Here is a 16,157-nt window from a genome sequence, read left to right as displayed (position 1 = left end):
ATTATGTGTTTCACTGATCAGACTAAGCATCTACAGCCCCCAGGCCACGCTTAACCCTGAGGGTGCTCATGCACTTTCCCATGTGTTCGAAGGGCATTTGCTTCCGTCCTGTCTTTGACCGAACATAGCGATGCGTCTTTCAAGTACCCGGTGTATCCATCATACCGTTAACAGATCATGATATGTCAAAGGAAAGTGGATTATTCTGGGATTTGATGCCCGGCTACGTGCCTGGTAAAATTGAGTGGGCGAAGGTAGGCGATTGTGAAAATGATCCATGCCACTTCTCATCATTCGTACGCCACTAGCCCGATTTCTATTTCCATGCTTCAATCAAACACATTGGGATTGGGTCCAGAAAACCTAGAACAGTGCTAACTATTCTAATCTTGGTGATGCGCCAATGGACAAGAGGAACGGAATTTCCGCGACCAGTTCCAAGCCATCATCGAATGCCAAGATGAACATTTTGTTGATGAAGTGGCCCAAAGTCAAGTAGCCTTGAGCAGCAAGATTATTGATATTGTGCGTTCACCATCTAGACCGTAGTAGGTCGGAAAATTTGATGTGTGTTGTCCGAGACAGTCGATTCGACAACTCCTACTAGGCACACATACTCATGAATTGCCAATCAACCCTGCGTATAGAACTTATGCATATGATAAAGACGAGAGTTCGGGTATGCATGACGATAGATAATGGAACAAATGGCTATAAAATGCGTGAAAATAATATAACGAGGACGATGCCATGAAAATCAGCAAACTCGCCCAGTAACCTGGTTCTGACCTTGCAGCTTGCAGAAGATACAAGGCTAATCCCCATCACCCCACCAAATTAGTCGTATGTTTATGAGAGTAGATGCATGCCGCATCAACGGGAACCTTATCTTCGTGCCTGAGGTTCTTCATCGAACTCCAACTTCCCCATCACTTCTGCAGACCCCCCACTCGAAGCCACGTCGTTGGCACTCATGCTGCGTAACGAGCCAAGTCTCGGTCTTGACGATTCTCGCCAGATCCCCGTGGGCTGCGAACCTCTGTTCTCTCCTTCACCACGTCCACTTACACTCGAGATAGGGCTTGCGCCTACCTCTTCTCCACCTATACTGCCTCTTCTCCGGCTACCACCAAGTCCCTCCAAGCTCGCAAGGAACGTCTCATTCATGTGGCGTAAACGTTCGTCGACTTCTTCTTCTCGTGTCAACATCGGTCCCGCGGAACCCATGGAGTCGGATTTGGTGTGTGATGGGGTAGCGGGTCGGCCCTGTGTAGACGCGGGAGAAGGTTGACGTTGAGCATTGAGTGGCTTCCGCGCATCAATATCTTTGACAAATATGGATATCTCATCGTCATCGGTGGGTACGCCAAGGAAGGAAGTACTCTGCACAGGAAGTTATCAGTACTATATTCCATCTATAAATAACAAATGATGAAAAATGAAGCAACGTGCGATGAAATGCAATATCAGCGAGGTCGATATGCAACGTGAAGGATGATGTATAATAAGGTAATGAGGTCGCTCACCTCTGCTCGTTCCCCACTTCCTGCACTTCCAACGCTCCCCCCACCTCCAGCTGCAGCGTAGCGATGACCAAAACTGCTGGAATAACGCTTCCTCGTTGGGATCTTCGGAGATGTGTCCTCGCCTTCTGAGCGGCCTCCGATGCTACTTGGTGACTGCCTACCGAAACCAATCGAGGAGTGGGGAACAACACGAGAGGAGTTCGGCGACAGTGGCACCGGACGAGAAGGTAGCGATAGATTGCCTGCGGCGAGTGGCGACGGTTGACGCAGAGAAGGGGAAGGTGAGTGGAGGGAAGGAGAGCCTGATGACAGCGTGGATGTCTTGAATGGATGGACCGGGTTAATACCTGGTCTTCGGATCGGAAGTGGCCCTAGGGCAGAGGGGAGGTCCTGAAAATACGTCAGTCGCCGGTGAATAAATCGGATGATAACACTGACAGCATTACTACTCCTTCCTCCCATACTCTCCAATCTGATGCGTGCAGCAGCGGAAATGCCCGAAAAAGGTCCTGTGTCTTCCTTAGACCAAGCTGTACTCGAATCTTGACGCGAGGACGCAATCGAAAGGGCAGATGTTGATCCTGCATTGATCCCAGCACCGGTGGAAGTACGACTTACGGGGAAAGCGCCCAAGCGCGGACTCTGGCTGACTGGCATGGAGTTTGTACGTGAGTGAGAATTTGGGGCAGGGAGAACAAAACGATCTGCGATTGAGGACAGCGGTGACTTTGGAAGAGATGCGCGCAATGGTTGACTACCTGGAAGGCCTGTTAGGGAATCACGCTGCTGATTCTTTGCAAGGGTAGGGGTGAAGTCCTGTCCTTCATCTAGAGAGAGGAAGCGAGATGAGAGGAGGGACTCAAGTTCGTCGAGCTGGAAGTTCGGAGAAGAGAGGTAGGTGATGGCAAGGGAGAGTGTACCTAAAGGATGTGGAATGGCAGGGAAGAGATGAGTTTGGTGCTGTAGTGGTGGTGCATTGGGTGCAGGGGGCGTGTCTTCATTGGACGGAGATGAAGTGCTGACATGAGATGAAGCCACGAGGTTGAAGGTAACGTGACTTACCGAAATCGAGGATGTCAGTCACGCTAACGCCGTCGTCGAGGCCCTTGACGCGCAAATGGATACTTAGGTTGCCGTTCCGGTATGCATTGCTCGTGCGCCTCCTGAGCTTCTTGTAAAGCTTCCAGGAGGGAAGAATACGAAGCAAACTGTAGATACTACGGAAGAGAGGTATACCGTGCTTGTAAATGGTGGATGGTGCCACACTGTCGGAGTCACTGTCGCCACGAGGTTCTGGAACAAAATTGAGCAACCAATTCTCGAGTACGATGTGCCTGGGCGTTGGGTCGACACGAGAGCGAGAGGAGTCATGTGCAAGGTGGACCAAGACTTGATTAGTGATAAGATCTGGGACGGAGAGTAGCACCTGAAGTTCGAGTGGGGGTGGCGCAGGCGTAGTAGATATTGCTTTGTATATGCGTAGATGATCTTTGAAGAGGTCAGAGTCTGGGGTTTCAAGATTGAACTGTAAAGAGGTTAGTTTAGTCTGTAACCTGAAGGAGTTACGCACCCATTTGTCGACCTTTGATTGAGACCTCGGCTCAGAAGTAGCCCTAGCATTTGAGACGACGAGACAAAGCTTTGTGTAGAATCTGTGTGCTATCTGGTCGGCCTTGTTTATGTCATTGGACATTGTAAAGGGAAATGGTATTTGACTCGAACAGACCAGTATGAAATGGGTAGTAGAAAGAAATTAGAAAAGAAACGACATTAGGGTTACAAGTCTAGAAGTATGAGTCGATCAAAGTCGTGGTCAGAAATGGGACAAAGCGAAGGCGTGTTCAGCACGCAGTATGAGTCCAACTACCGCAGGGGTAATGAGACAGCAACCGTAAGCTGGGAAACCACCAAAGCTTTCCTTTTTAGTGAACCCTTCAATTTAGACTAAGCTTACATAAGCACCGTAAGAGTCATTCCTAACCCCGTCAAAGTACTCACTCGATGACGTGGAGAAACCACGAACATCGGTTTATACCAGTTTGACCTTCCTGAAGGGCCTGTCGTTTTCGCATGAAACCGGAGTATTTCCATTACCACAAGTATCTTGTGACATGCTGGGACAAATAACATTGTCGCGATCGACCGGAAAGCTTAAACTTCGGGAGCAGTGACCAGGCTAATCACCCACTACCCCCGGACGTAGTCCTCGCGTTTGACACCCCACTGGCTGGCCAGACGCACGCATCTGTCCTATCTGTAAGCCATAGACTTTGACAGACCCATAAACCCGACGAATTCATCTTACTTATTCCATACACACGTTTCAAATACCCATACAAGGCGCATGGAGTGGGACACGCAGGGCTTGCCGAGGCTGCCGAGGCCCGGGGAACACATACTGTTTCTGGTGTATAACTTCAGAGATTTTCCGGCGTTGCATCAGATAAAGGGTGCTTGTAAAATTTATCATAAACTACACGAAAGAAATAAAGGGGAAATACATCATCGTTAAACATTTGTTGTACACTATGTAGAAAATATTAGCTGGGCTTGGGCAGTCTAGCAATAGCAACAACCTCTACATCTAACAAAAGCGCGCAGAGGTAGAATCGTTATGTGCATACGCCACTGTTTGCCCAATCACCGGAAGCGCCTAAGGATCATCCCAAATAGTAAACTAGCAGCGTCACACAAGAAACTTTCACTTACCACCTGGAACATCACTCTCCGACCACCATTTCGCAGTCCAGAGGTCCCCACTGTGATAATGTGATACGTTAGATTGCAATGCACGAGCGCAAGTCAACTTGCACACGCACTCATATGTGACTTCGTCGCCTCCAACATACTAAGTAAAGTGGTTAGACTCCCAAAATTGCGTAATATGTAATCGAACTCACAGCAACACCACTTTGCCATGCTGCCACGCCAGCGCAGGAAATAGTCCCAGATGTTGTTGTGGGAGAAGGACTTGATATTGTGCTGGTGCTCGTTGTGGTAGTAATCGGCGAAGTCGTGGTCGTGGTCGTCGGCGTGGCGGTGGTTGTAATCGTAGTCGTAGTCGGCGGAGGGGAAGACGTACCGCCTAATAGTGCATCCTTGACAGAGATGTCGTATCTGTCATTTGCTGAAGAGAAAATTCAGTCATAAGTGTATAGAGGCAGTATATCACGGATTTACCGTACGCCTGAGACGCGTCCCATAGCATAACGCCTCCGAAAGATGAATATTCGGCCATTGTTTCCTGGATTATTGGGGTAAACGTCGATGGACTGACATATCCGGATCCAGCTGCACTCGATGATGCTGGGGCACCAATGTAGACTTTGACATTTGGATTAGGGGATACCGTATGTGCCCAATTGTCCCTGTGCTTTGGTCAGGCGGAGAAAACTTCGGTCAGTCAAAATGAGATCATATACCATGTTGCAAAGTCCCAAGCCTACGGTTCACATTGTTAGTCGATGATAACAATCGGCCTATGGAATGCTCACATTCGGGTTGTCATAATTCGTCAATCCGCAATAGTTGTTATCTAAACGTGTGTAAGATGCAAACTCAAGCTGAAAATATCACTCACAAAACTGGACATATACAGCATCAAATCCAAACTCGTTCAGAGTAGTACCAATGTAGGCATCGGGGTAAGGACATTGAGGCGCTGATAAATCTCACAGTATTAGTAACAGTCATCGTGTGAAGCATCAGGAACCGAACCCGCAGTGATGTAGTACCTATGAAAAAGCTATTAGAAAGCGAATTAAAAAGCCTGTAGAACGACGTACGGCTTACTGCCACCATCCATCAAGGCACGAAGGGCAGACAAGAAAGATACAAATCCAGTCTGAGAGCCACCTTCGATGTCCATATCAATGCTGGATTTAAAGTCAGATCGTACATTCTTAAGAGGTTGATGCATTATTACCCGTCCAAGATGGCGGACCCGAAAGGACGCGTGCTGCTCGAACCTCCCAGGAAAAGATCCCAGATTGTCTGTGCATATGCCGCTGCTTCGGTGTCATTTGCAAAGCCATTAGAGCCTGTTGCTCCTCCCAATGAGATCGTCACGATTTTTCCTGCAGCTTGACAAGTCTCGATGCCTGATGCGAGGAATGAGCAATTGAGGAGGTTTGTCCCTGAAAAAAGAGAATTATCGCCTGTGTTGCAAGTCTGTTGCAGGGTTAGATAGGTTCGGGCAATCAAAAACGAGAACTTGCGTTTGCAAGGTCGATGGACGGGAGGTTGTCTGTCGAGTAGAACTCGTCTAGAAAGGCTATCGGGAAGGTGTCGATTATGGTGTCCTGCAATTAAGACATGAGACAATTTTTCCGGTATAATATGGGATTAGGCGGACATCGCAATAGTAAGAGATGGGCTGCTGCCATTCTGCAGTATTGTCTGGATTGACAGCTCCATATGAGTTCTGACCCCAATACCTGCAACCCGTAGGTCGTTGGTAACGGAGAAATGCGTATTATGCTCGTGATCTACTCACACAGCCAGCTAGTCGAAATTGTCAATCACGCGTCAGGAAACAGGAAGACTAACTGACATTCTGATTTGATGACATGTCAAACGCCGCAATAGTGCGGGTAACGAAACAGAGAAACTGCACATATGTCAGGGTAGATTTGGATAACATCGCGATGATCTTCGTTGCTATAGAATAGGAATAGTAGGATGGGGAACAATGACAGACAACATATTATTGCACAAGACCACTTTCTCTTTATGCAGCACGGAATGCGGATGCGATGGCAGATAGAAGTCTCAACGAACCTGATACGGAAAGGGTTATGCTTCATGGTAGTTGGACTACAACGATTGTGCCTGCGATATCGGCAATGAACAACTCAGCTGAACCATTCGGGGCAGCTGAGGCTTGCTCACACAGGAGTTGAGTCGCATGTCAATTGGATGAAAATGGAGTTCTGTTTAACCATCCATGTGGTACGACCAAGAACTACTGGAGAGATGTGAGTGTCCAATGGAGGCCACCTGCTGAATTCTCTTTACCTCTGTGATATCCAAGAATATAACATCTAGTGCTTGACGCGCCTTTGGCTACGGCACTGTAGGAGTGACATCCACGGTGCTCAGTTAAGAGATTTCTTCTCTAGTGATTTCCCCTAAAAATACACGAGGCAAGGACGACGCACCTTGGGGAATCTATAAGGCCCCCTTCGTCACGTCATGACTTAGTATAGACCGAGACCGCCAACTATAGCCGTTAGAGCCAAGTATATCAAGCCTAGTAATTTCCCTGTTGGCGAATCCGAACCAACTACAAGTTGAACATCCGAAGCACATGGTACGACCACGAAATACTTCCGACGCGTATCAGAAGATCCGAGGAGTGCTCCTATAGGACCCATAATGGAAGTACGTGGAAACGCCAACTGCCGCCAGTATCGTTGTCAAAACGATCTTCTCGGACTGCTGCCACTTGGGCTGAGCGCCTAGTACTTGATGGGGTCGATATATATCGGGAGGCTGCATACAATCGGCAAACTATCAGGTACCACCTCTAAATTTGGTCAGCGTGCTCGTGCCGGTCGAGCGTGTGCGTGATTCACAGCGTGAGCTGGGTGAAGCTCTTAGCACCTAAATCTACTTATGTAGGTCTGTTCCGAAGAATCTCGGCGACAGGAGCCTGGTCATGGATGAAGATTTAAACCTGTTAGAACGGCTGACTATTCCAGTCCCACCCATCGGATGAGAGTGTGAGTCAAGTATACGTGCCTGTTTGCCTTGCCAAACAACAACTAATTACTCATCATTCTATTCTTATGCTGCATACGTACTGTGCTCTCTGCAGAGAACGGTAATAATTCAAACCCGAACTACGTATCCAAGCATGGAACGATTGATCCTGCGGACGCAATCCGTGTCTGTACTTCAAGCTTCATGTATCTTCTGAGCTCCGAGTCCAAATAGTATGTGCGATCGCTCATTCCTCTTGAGCTAACTATTATTACTTCTGTTCTTTCACCACCGCATATAACTGTCGAAAACAGATAGTACGAAATGCGCGAGTGGGTATGGCACCGAAGATTCGGAGAGATTCATTGCCTGCCTCGCATCGGCGGCCCTCAGGTCTCAGTGACCAGTCACCTTCTCTTTCAATCCCACGCGTTCTAGTTGGACGTAAATCACAAACAGTTTCAACCCTTGCGATCTGCTTACTACGCGACGACATACAACGGATATCCGAGTGAAGGACTGACGCTCCAGAAAGCCGTGCCTAGCTTGACCTGCACAGTGCGCACAGATTCGTTCGCAAACGAACAGCTTTACATCTCGGCTAATCAGGGCCGCAATCCTCGCAGCGGTGAACCACTGACTCTACACGAGTCTGTCCTTGAACTACTGCAGGCCGGTTTTCATCCTCTTAAGCTTGACCAACTTTTTTACAAACTTGAGTACGTGGTGACCCAAGTCCTCGACGACTACATCAAGAAATTCCACATTCCAGTCGAGGAGTCCCTGGAAGCATATATCATACCGGGCGAGTAGCTTCTTCTGTGATTATTTCTTAGCTCATCCAGCAGCAGATCCATATGGGGTCCTCGAGGAGGGGCAAATACATTTTTGCTCTTCAGAACTAATCACTGACCCCGAAAGCGGAGCCCGGATGAATACTGTGACTGAGCCTGTTCTGGTGATCACTTCAGTCAATTGCAATGAACTGTCCTGATGCGTTGATAAACAGGTGTGGAGAAATCCCACAAGACTCCCTTCCGATGTCACCAATACCTCGTTGGATGATCTTTATCAGATATGGATCAGGTCACTGCTGTCAGCTACCCAAAATTGGATAAATACTTCGATATCATCGTGTTCCCTGTGAAGGGAGAGCGCTCATTGGCAAGCTACTTGGGTGGAGGAGGTAGGCACTTACTTCCACCCTCATTTTCTGGGCATCGGCTGACGTGTTCATTCTGTAGATTATGATGGAGGTGAGTTTATGTCACTTATATTGCGTCATTCAATAATTGCTTTCAAAGACACGGTCACGTTGGTCTGGTCCAAACAGCTTGTCGAAAACTTCAATACCGCTCCACTGTGTATGGCGCCTGCAGGTTTGAGTGACAACTTTGAGCGAGAAGTTGAACATGTTGAGAAATTTAACGAACGAATATCCAATCTCTCTCCAAAGGAGGCTCAAACTGCGTTCCAGAAGGCCCTCCTTCTTGGACTCGCAGACACAAAAATCGGATTATATTCGAAGTTTCATGACCTCGCCGTGTATGAGCGCGGCTATGCAAGTGCTGCCACCATTCAACTGGCATACATGTGAGAATTTTTTTCAGCCTATTGCTATGGTACTCGCCTTATGTTGTGCGGTGCAGGTTCACTACCTGCCTCGATGCGAGCAAGACGGGGCTCCAGGTTAAACGCCGTGTCTTCGAAGAAGATCGCAAAAATAACGGAAAACGTAAACCGTACTACATGGCCGCACTCGAACAGAACACCGAGGGCCAAGAGGTTTCGAAACGCAAGGGCTCGACGCCCTACCTTCTCGACGCCCTTGTTGACGAGGGCCGTCGTCTCCGCGACGACTTCCTCAAACAGTATTCCGTCCTCCGGAGTTCTTCCCCCAGTGCTGCAGACCACGACCTTACCTTACCCTACCTCTGTGCGTCTCGTAGGGCAGCAGAAGCTCTCCAAGCTGGTTCTCACGTTCTGCAAGACAACTTGAGCGTTGCCCAAGCCCATGTCAAGGAAGCACATGGGAAGTGGCAAGCCGCCGTTTCTCTCCAGAAGAAGGCTTCAGAAGGGAGGGGGTCTTCGGATCCAAAGACACAAGCGATCCAAAAGTCAGTACAACACTTTGCACAGTGGCCAGACTCGAAGAAGATATTATTTTTTTCTGACGAGGAACGCAAAACCATCATGGCATCTTATGCACACACTCTTAGTGGTTCGTTCGGCGTCTCCGTTGCATTCGCAGAGCTCTGCGCCATCAAGACGCGAGCTCAAGGTGCTGTGCTTTTTGCAGATAGATTCGCAGAAGTGATGTGCATATCTAACAATACCCTACGTGCCCTTTCACAAGCACAGGATGACGCGGATGAGTGAAATTTTGCATCTCTGTCCGTCGTACATACTTCACCATATAGCACACCCTTACCTCGACCATATTTTGATCATACTATCTCGATTTGTTAGCCACTATCTCTGCACTACGTAACGACAATCGACAGGCCCGAATTCTCCCAGAGCGATTCTTTTCATCGATGAAGAAATGTGGTAGTCTGGAGTACTACTAGTGCTAGTGCCTTGATCAGACTCGAATGTTGTGTTGCAGATGGGCATGGATATATAGCTTGTGGGAGCAGATTGACATGTATATCTCTCAGGCCTTAGGACCCCTCAACGAACCTCAACCCTACTAGTAATTGCGATCACCAGGCTCTAGCAGAAGTCGTGTTTATCGACACCTCACGACGTCGCGTCAATATGGTGGGCTGGGCCTTGTTTGACTATGGGTATGGGTCGTCATCATCTCAGATGCCAGTATGTCCTATCGGACTGATCTCTAAAATCCACTGGGCAAAATTGAGATAAACGCAGCGCGAGCGCACCTTCAGGTAAGTACATCATCACATGATGACCGCTAAGATGAGTTGGAGCCTCAGGTGATGAGATATTCGCCCGCCGTCACCTATCTTGGGCATACTTCGACATGGAATCGCACTATTGCTGTCAGTTCGATTTCAACGTGCGTTGAGGCGATCAGGTCGCATATGAACAATGGATTAGTCAACGCCTCGCTTCCGCAGTTTGCTGATTAACCGCCTTTTGCGTCAGAATTGCTTCATCTGTGTTATTCCCCGACCCGCACTTCCCACTACCGTGATAGAATGCGGCTGGTCATGAGTCTAGACGGCGAAGGTGTTGACCTAAATTACGTACAGCCTTCGCAGAGATGGTTCTCTTCTTAGTCGTCGAACTCACTCATCGTGACTAGGTCGAAATTCTCACTCGCCTATGACAAGGCTCCAACCCGACTAAGTAGTCTTCTTCAGAGCTTCATGACAACAAAGCCGACGGTCATGCTTTTGTAAGTGAAATTTTGGGCTTTTCCGAGGAGAAATATGGTGGAGGTGATAACAATCGCAGATATTGAAGGTCGCGATCGGTCATTGCAAACTTCCAAGCCAAAGGTGAAGATATCCATAACGATTCAGACGAAGGCAGCGAAGATTATGTGCTGCAGTGTCAATCACGCACACAGACTTATGTGATTCGTGTAAGTATCCTATCACATGTGAATCGTGATCCTCAATTTCAACATCGCTTATCTACGAGAACTACAGATACCTGAGAATGCTCACTGAAGTTCAAACTACCTAGAAGTTGTTAACCTTTGAGAGCATAGTTAGGGAGAAATTTACTGAAACGTTGGTACCCCTGGCGATGGGGAGAAACCATTGAGGTATGCAGTCAAGCACGAATAACCGTCAGTCCTCTTCTTGGGTGATATTGCGCGTTTCTGATAGATGTTGATCGCGAATTTGTTTGTTGAGCAGATCCTCATCTGATGTTAAAGCTTGTTTGACTGCTATGTCATAGCGATGGTTGGCTGAGGCAGTGGAATTATGGAAGGTTATGAAGACAAGGGAGGTCCGACGCACCGTACGCGTCTGATATATCCCATAACATGACCCCTCCAAAGGAAGAGTAATTGGACTGCGTTTGCTGAATTATTGACGTTATTTTTTGGAATTGACATAGCCAGACCCTGCAGTGGATGACGCGGGAGCACCGATATAAACCTTAACGTCAGGATTGGGTGAGACGTTGTTTGCCCAATCGTCCCTAATGAGGGTTAGGAAGTAGGACACGAACTGGCCCACGTCAGTACATACCAAGCAGCAAAGTTCCAGTCCTGTGCTCAACGACCCTATTGAGGAATAGTACTGGACAGAAGCATCGTAACTTACATTACGATTGTTGTAATGCTTTAGATCACAATAGTTATTATCTGTGAGTGATTATCAACCACAGAAACAGCGGGGCGATCAAAAAAAAGACGGACAAAATTGGACATATACTGCATCGAATCCCACTGAGTCGAGAGTGTCTCCGATATATTCGTCCGGGAAAGGACACTGAGGCGCTGGGACAGATTTCGGACATGAAAACCAAATGAGTGTCGATTAGACGCGTTTTGGCTTACCAGCAGTGATGTAATACCTGCGCAAACGATATAAACCAATGCTCACACCAGAAGAAACATAAACCTCACTTCTTCTTGCCTCGATTCATATGTTTGCGAAGCGCAGTCAAAAAGGAAACATAACCTGCTTGCGAACCACCCTCGATGTCCATGTCAATTCTGGCCTATGTTCAAAACAAATTTGAAGATGTGAAAAGGCTGACTGACCCATCAAGAATCGCAGATCCAAAGGGACGGGTCTTGCTCTTTCCACCCAGGAAAAGATTCCATATTGTTTGCGCGTATGCGGTGGCCTGAGAGTCGCTTTGAAACTGGATATTTCCTGTTCCGCCACCAAGCGAGATGGTGACTGCCTTTCCCGCGGACTGGCACATTTCGATATCCGAGGCAAGAAAAGAGCAATTCAGTAATTCAGTGCCTGGGAAATAGTTAGCATTGCCTGAGTTGCAGATCTGCACATCAACTTGGAGTCAGCATGATCCTGGAAGGTCACGAACTACCCACATTTGCTAGGTCAATCGACGGGAGATTACCCTCCGCATAACTATCGACAAGGAAGGCAATTGGGAAGGTATCAACGACACTGTCCTGAGAGACTCAGGGTCAAGTAGCGACTCGAGACTTCAGATAAAAGGAAATTAACCATGCAGTAGTATGAAAGCGTCTTCTGCCAGTGAGCAGTTTTATCGGGATGGGTGGCTCCATATGAATTCTGGCCCCAGTAGCTGTGACATTTGGAGGTTTGTACCTGACCTTGTAGATGATATATATGACACTTACACGGCGAGCTAATGAGGAAAGGATTAGTAGTCAGGATTGAGAAAAATGCACGCAGCCTCACATTGTCGTTGGATAGCATATTGAATGCAGCTATTCCGTGGGTCATAATGCCAAGAAGTAGAGACGATAGTATGAGGCATGAAAAATCCGCAACAAGCATGATTGTCAGGGTGCGAATGATAGGATGCAAAAGTTCGATGGTGAACTGCAATCATTTGTTCCAGGCTTTTATGCTGGGCCCAAGAATCCTCGTGTTACTTTCAGCTTAGAAGGGATAAGCTTCTGCCACGAAACCTACCAGCTTCTCTCTACGAAAACGGTGCGATTTCCCCCCAAACCGACACGAAGCGCGACTCGTGAAATAGGGACGACAGTTGCTGTTGGCAAGACATCAGTGCCATGCGATGCGTGCTCGAAACTACAGATACGCGGTTTTCCGTTCTTCTCGGATACATGTCTAGAAGATGGTGTTAGTCGCGTTCAATATATACTTAGGGCATGTTACAAATTCAATTCTAGCCGGTTGCTCACCGAGGACTTCAGCTGACTCAACGTCCAGCAAGTCGCTAGCACAGCATATTGTAACGCAAGCAGATCGATAGAGGTTGCATCAGATGTCCGATTTAAAATGTTCTGGCTCTCAGGTGGCCATACTTGTCGAGGCGCTGAGTAGATAGTGAGAGCTAGTTCAATATGAAAACCAGTGGTGGAAGATCAATACTTCTGCATGCCTTCAGTCAGTTATAGATAACTATTTTCCAAGAGTGTAACAAAATTCGGAACCTGGAAGGACGGATGTGATCAGGAAATCGCCATATTGTCGCTTACATCGATCAGTTACATGACTTGCTTTAGAGCTCGTCGGGTGCGCACTGTTCGGGATGGGCTAGTCGCCAGCGTGACCATTGAATTGAATCTAGCCAGGTTGCCATACATGATGCACGATGCACAATATTAATGCTTTGATGACAGTAAGTACTGAAGTGTGTGCCTGATCTAAAGTTCTCTTCCATTTTGTCTCGTTGATTTCTTACCTAAACCCTGAACTGTTCTGCCACGTGCGCCACCGCTCGCGACCCGGTGGCTGCAGCCTGGCGCTTGTTGATCTCCACCTCATGTGCGCTGCACGCCGAATACACGTTGTCAAAGCTTCAAATAGGAATAGGAATGGCGCTACGCATTTGACTCAGAGGACTAACAACGAAAAGAAGCGTTCAGCGCTCACCCTCAGGAGCACCGACAACTATATGATTGTGGCGTGCAAGTTAGCCAATCGTACTAAGCCACACAGTTTGGTCACAGTGGACAGGATGCTCTTTGCTGGGTATAAGTCCTTCCTCCTCTCCTTCACCCTCACGCTCATTTCTAATGACCCACTTCCTCACAACCAATGTCAGTGGCTTCTTCGGAAACCCCGAACCAGAAATATGAGCTTAGCGAACGTATTCTCACCCTTCTGCGCATATCGATATCGACACGAAGCACCGAGAATCGTACCTTCTTGAGGAGTCGTACAAGAGTTTGGTGGAAGATATATTGCGATTGAGAGATTCGATGCTTCCTGCGTGGTGTATTGCGTTTAGAGAGATGAGGGATCAGGCTCATTCTCATTGTGTTTGGTAAGTCGTTTTTTTGGCTAGACGATGTAGCTCCGCAGTCTTGCTGTGAATAATTTATCACGGATATTCCGCTGTTTTCATAATAGTTGTTTAGCGCTAGAGACAAGTCGACCTGGATGAGAACAAGGTCTAAGTTCTTAAACTGCGTTATCCATCTTGACCGATATCATGGAACAAACCTAGACAGACAGGTGATTGATCGTTGTCGTACTTTTACTAAGTACTCAGGCTAGCGCAGTGTTTTTCTGTCAATTTCGAGTACATGGCACTGTACGCATCACTTCTAAAACAGAGTGATATATCCAGGGTGGGCATTTTCCAATATCATTCTTTGAATTCGTTGAAAATGATATCAAGGCATGCATCGGATTCTGGACTGCCGATGCAAACGGGTATAGTCCAATACAGCAACGTGTCACTGAGTCCTTGGCCGGGCTCATAGTCTGCTGAAAGATCTTGCATGGTGAATTGAACGTCGGCACGTTTGATTATTGTCCCGCTCCAATACGGACCTGTTAATATGATAATCATGGTCTGTAATACAGATATTCGGAAGGGACAACTTACCTGCGGCGGAAATGGTCTGGATGGATTGCTTGTTTGTATCACTGAGAAAGAGATGCGCTGCTTGTTTTTTCAGATCATTCTGGGCTTTCGTCAACTGCTCCAAAACTTTTGCTTCCAGGTTATCACCTTCCACACCCCGGCTCACGGACCTCTTCACTTCCACGAGAAGCTCAACGCTCGCCTCAGCTATTTTCCACTCTTCATCATCCTTCTGTGGTGTAAGATGGATGATCGCAAAATCCACCACCACTTCCTTGGCATCCTTTTCAGGGACGGTCGACTTGGATAGGAAAGAGGAGTTAACCGCCCCATTCTCAACTTCGATGGTTCCCAAGTCATCCTGCTTTTTCTGGGCCGTTTCTACAATGTCTTCGGGATCATCGCCTTCATCGAGCGACTCTTGGGATGCATGATTATCCACAAACCAAATAGGAAATTGGGGCGCCACGATCAATTTCGGCGCTTTTGCCACTAGATCGGAGAGTGTCTGAGCCCACAGTGGGTACCAGTAATGTTCGAGGTTGCGAGTATTGAACTTGCGAGAAAATGCATAGGACGTCCCCAAGAAAGTTTTGTCTGGGAGAGATTCCATCATGAAGCAGTATGTATGTGGTTGGTTTGGCAAATGACGGCGACCAATCTGTTATATATACTATTGACACTACGTCGTACGGACTTCGATTTCTTGCGAGGAACATCATCAGGGATCGGTTTAGAGAAACTCAGGTCAGGCCCTTTAGAGGGGCCTGTACCTGTAAAGTATCCAGGCCAGGGGCTGAGGACCTGAGGCCATGCCCTTGTGCATGTGCATCACTGCACAAAGATCACGGAAAAGAGGATTCCCGACTCCCACGTTAGCGGGATCGCAAGGGGGGCTTTGTCGAACACAAAAAGTTCTCATCACCAAGAGTTGACTGACACAGCACCATAGCCCGTACGTACCATCATCACTGGCCAAGAGTAATTGCAAAAGTTAACGAGTAGTTATGTCGTAATGGTGAGCTGTTGCACTTGTAACAGTCACTAACTTTACATTACACAGATCCCTCCGTTTGCTCCCCCTGCCACGTACTAGCCTGTGGTTCAAGGTCTTGACCCCAGCGCTCCGGTCCCTGTCAGACAAGTTACGGGAATGTGTAAGTATTTTTTCGTATCTAAATCATATTGATATGTACGTATGGCAAGTCGTTCTGCGACCTCCACGGATCACGGCGAGGCCGCCATGCCGCTCCCTTCTCACTGAAAGATCCCAGAATCTTGTCATCCTCTGCTGAGTCCTGTTCCTCAGTTATTGTCTGATCTCAGTCCACCGACCATCCTTGGAATACCACTGGAAATCCAAGTACAGCGGCGACCAAGAATGGGACAAGCACATGAACAGATCAACAACAGCGATGTCCAACCAATGTTCTACCGCTCGTGCCACTTCATCACTCAGTGTGCGTGGCACCTCCCCTGCAACCAGTCCTATGTAAATTA

The 16,157-nt window shown here is 47.8% G+C and overlaps 5 protein-coding genes across 5 annotated transcripts; 1 reads left to right on the top strand and 4 right to left on the bottom strand.

Annotated features, from left to right (window-relative positions):
• Positions 1 to 885: 885 nt before the first annotated feature.
• On the bottom strand, positions 886 to 3,219 carry F5891DRAFT_1197504 (autophagy-related protein 13-domain-containing protein; the record flags this gene model as incomplete). The annotated part of the gene is made up of 5 exons (XM_041368499.1): positions 886 to 1,383; positions 1,527 to 1,916; positions 1,965 to 2,521; positions 2,589 to 3,051; positions 3,097 to 3,219. 5 exons carry the CDS (start codon positions 3,217 to 3,219, stop codon positions 886 to 888), a joined length of 2,031 nt encoding a protein of 676 aa, XP_041218211.1.
• A 748-nt stretch (positions 3,220 to 3,967) lies between these two features.
• Positions 3,968 to 6,596, bottom strand: F5891DRAFT_1069429 (glycoside hydrolase family 18 protein). Its single transcript, XM_041363224.1, has 16 exons — positions 6,543 to 6,596; positions 6,079 to 6,492; positions 6,022 to 6,029; positions 5,881 to 5,962; positions 5,744 to 5,827; positions 5,452 to 5,696; positions 5,312 to 5,401; positions 5,244 to 5,260; positions 5,107 to 5,187; positions 5,021 to 5,061; positions 4,949 to 4,968; positions 4,707 to 4,894; positions 4,427 to 4,653; positions 4,346 to 4,374; positions 4,236 to 4,285; positions 3,968 to 4,179 (listed from the first exon to the last, which is right to left on the bottom strand). The coding sequence occupies exons 2-16, from the start codon at positions 6,166 to 6,168 to the stop codon at positions 4,139 to 4,141; spliced, it is 1,293 nt and encodes a 430-aa protein (XP_041218210.1). The 5' UTR covers positions 6,169 to 6,492; positions 6,543 to 6,596; the 3' UTR covers positions 3,968 to 4,138.
• A 1,397-nt stretch (positions 6,597 to 7,993) lies between these two features.
• On the top strand, positions 7,994 to 9,645 carry F5891DRAFT_88017 (RNA dependent RNA polymerase-domain-containing protein). Its single transcript, XM_041373247.1, has 6 exons — positions 7,994 to 8,034; positions 8,081 to 8,187; positions 8,239 to 8,415; positions 8,474 to 8,485; positions 8,534 to 8,822; positions 8,879 to 9,645. The coding sequence occupies exons 3-6, from the start codon at positions 8,307 to 8,309 to the stop codon at positions 9,606 to 9,608; spliced, it is 1,140 nt and encodes a 379-aa protein (XP_041218209.1). The 5' UTR covers positions 7,994 to 8,034; positions 8,081 to 8,187; positions 8,239 to 8,306; the 3' UTR covers positions 9,609 to 9,645.
• Positions 9,646 to 10,780: 1,135 nt separating this feature from the next.
• On the bottom strand, positions 10,781 to 12,592 carry F5891DRAFT_1069416 (glycoside hydrolase superfamily). The gene is made up of 13 exons (XM_041363223.1): positions 12,554 to 12,592; positions 12,356 to 12,460; positions 12,217 to 12,300; positions 11,920 to 12,164; positions 11,782 to 11,871; positions 11,713 to 11,729; positions 11,572 to 11,652; positions 11,477 to 11,517; positions 11,402 to 11,421; positions 11,264 to 11,351; positions 11,168 to 11,231; positions 10,928 to 11,115; positions 10,781 to 10,882 (listed from the first exon to the last, which is right to left on the bottom strand). The coding sequence occupies exons 1-12, from the start codon at positions 12,569 to 12,571 to the stop codon at positions 10,994 to 10,996; spliced, it is 975 nt and encodes a 324-aa protein (XP_041218208.1). The 5' UTR covers positions 12,572 to 12,592; the 3' UTR covers positions 10,781 to 10,882; positions 10,928 to 10,993.
• A 1,677-nt stretch (positions 12,593 to 14,269) lies between these two features.
• On the bottom strand, positions 14,270 to 15,270 carry F5891DRAFT_1210963 (uncharacterized protein; the record flags this gene model as incomplete). The annotated part of the gene is made up of 2 exons (XM_041369182.1): positions 14,270 to 14,623; positions 14,679 to 15,270. The coding sequence occupies 2 exons, from the start codon at positions 15,268 to 15,270 to the stop codon at positions 14,436 to 14,438; spliced, it is 780 nt and encodes a 259-aa protein (XP_041218207.1). The 3' UTR covers positions 14,270 to 14,435.
• Between the last annotated feature and the right edge of the window lie 887 nt (positions 15,271 to 16,157).

This window comes from Suillus fuscotomentosus (assembly GCF_016647785.1).
Source record: "Suillus fuscotomentosus strain FC203 chromosome Unknown F5891scaffold_124, whole genome shotgun sequence".
NCBI classification, from domain to species: Eukaryota; Fungi; Basidiomycota; class Agaricomycetes; order Boletales; family Suillaceae; genus Suillus; species Suillus fuscotomentosus.
Note: the sequence above shows the minus strand (reverse complement) of the source record. Positions and strands in the feature narration are given on the sequence as shown.

Bases quoted from the DNA above. Each gene is read 5' to 3' on its own strand.
- F5891DRAFT_1069429 (XM_041363224.1), bottom strand. From the start codon at position 6,168: ATGTTATCCAAATCTACCCTGACATATGTGCAGTTTCTCTGTTTCGTT. The intron at 4,654-4,706 runs GTAAATCCGTGA...TTTTCTCTTCAG, and splicing joins GGACGCGTCTCAGGCGTACG to CAAATGACAGATACGACATC. The intron at 4,180-4,235 runs GTAAGTGAAAGT...GATGATCCTTAG, and splicing joins GGAGAGTGATGTTCCAGGTG to GCGCTTCCGGTGATTGGGCA.
- F5891DRAFT_1069416 (XM_041363223.1), bottom strand. The intron at 12,301-12,355 runs GTTAATTTCCTT...TGAGTCTCTCAG, and splicing joins CGCTTTCATACTACTGCATG to GACAGTGTCGTTGATACCTT. The intron at 11,352-11,401 runs GTATGTACTGAC...AACCCTCATTAG, and splicing joins GACTGGAACTTTGCTGCTTG to GGACGATTGGGCAAACAACG.
- F5891DRAFT_88017 (XM_041373247.1), top strand. From the start codon at position 8,307: ATGGATCAGGTCACTGCTGTCAGCTACCCAAAATTGGATAAATACTTC. The intron at 8,823-8,878 runs GTGAGAATTTTT...TGTGCGGTGCAG, and splicing joins ACCATTCAACTGGCATACAT to GTTCACTACCTGCCTCGATG.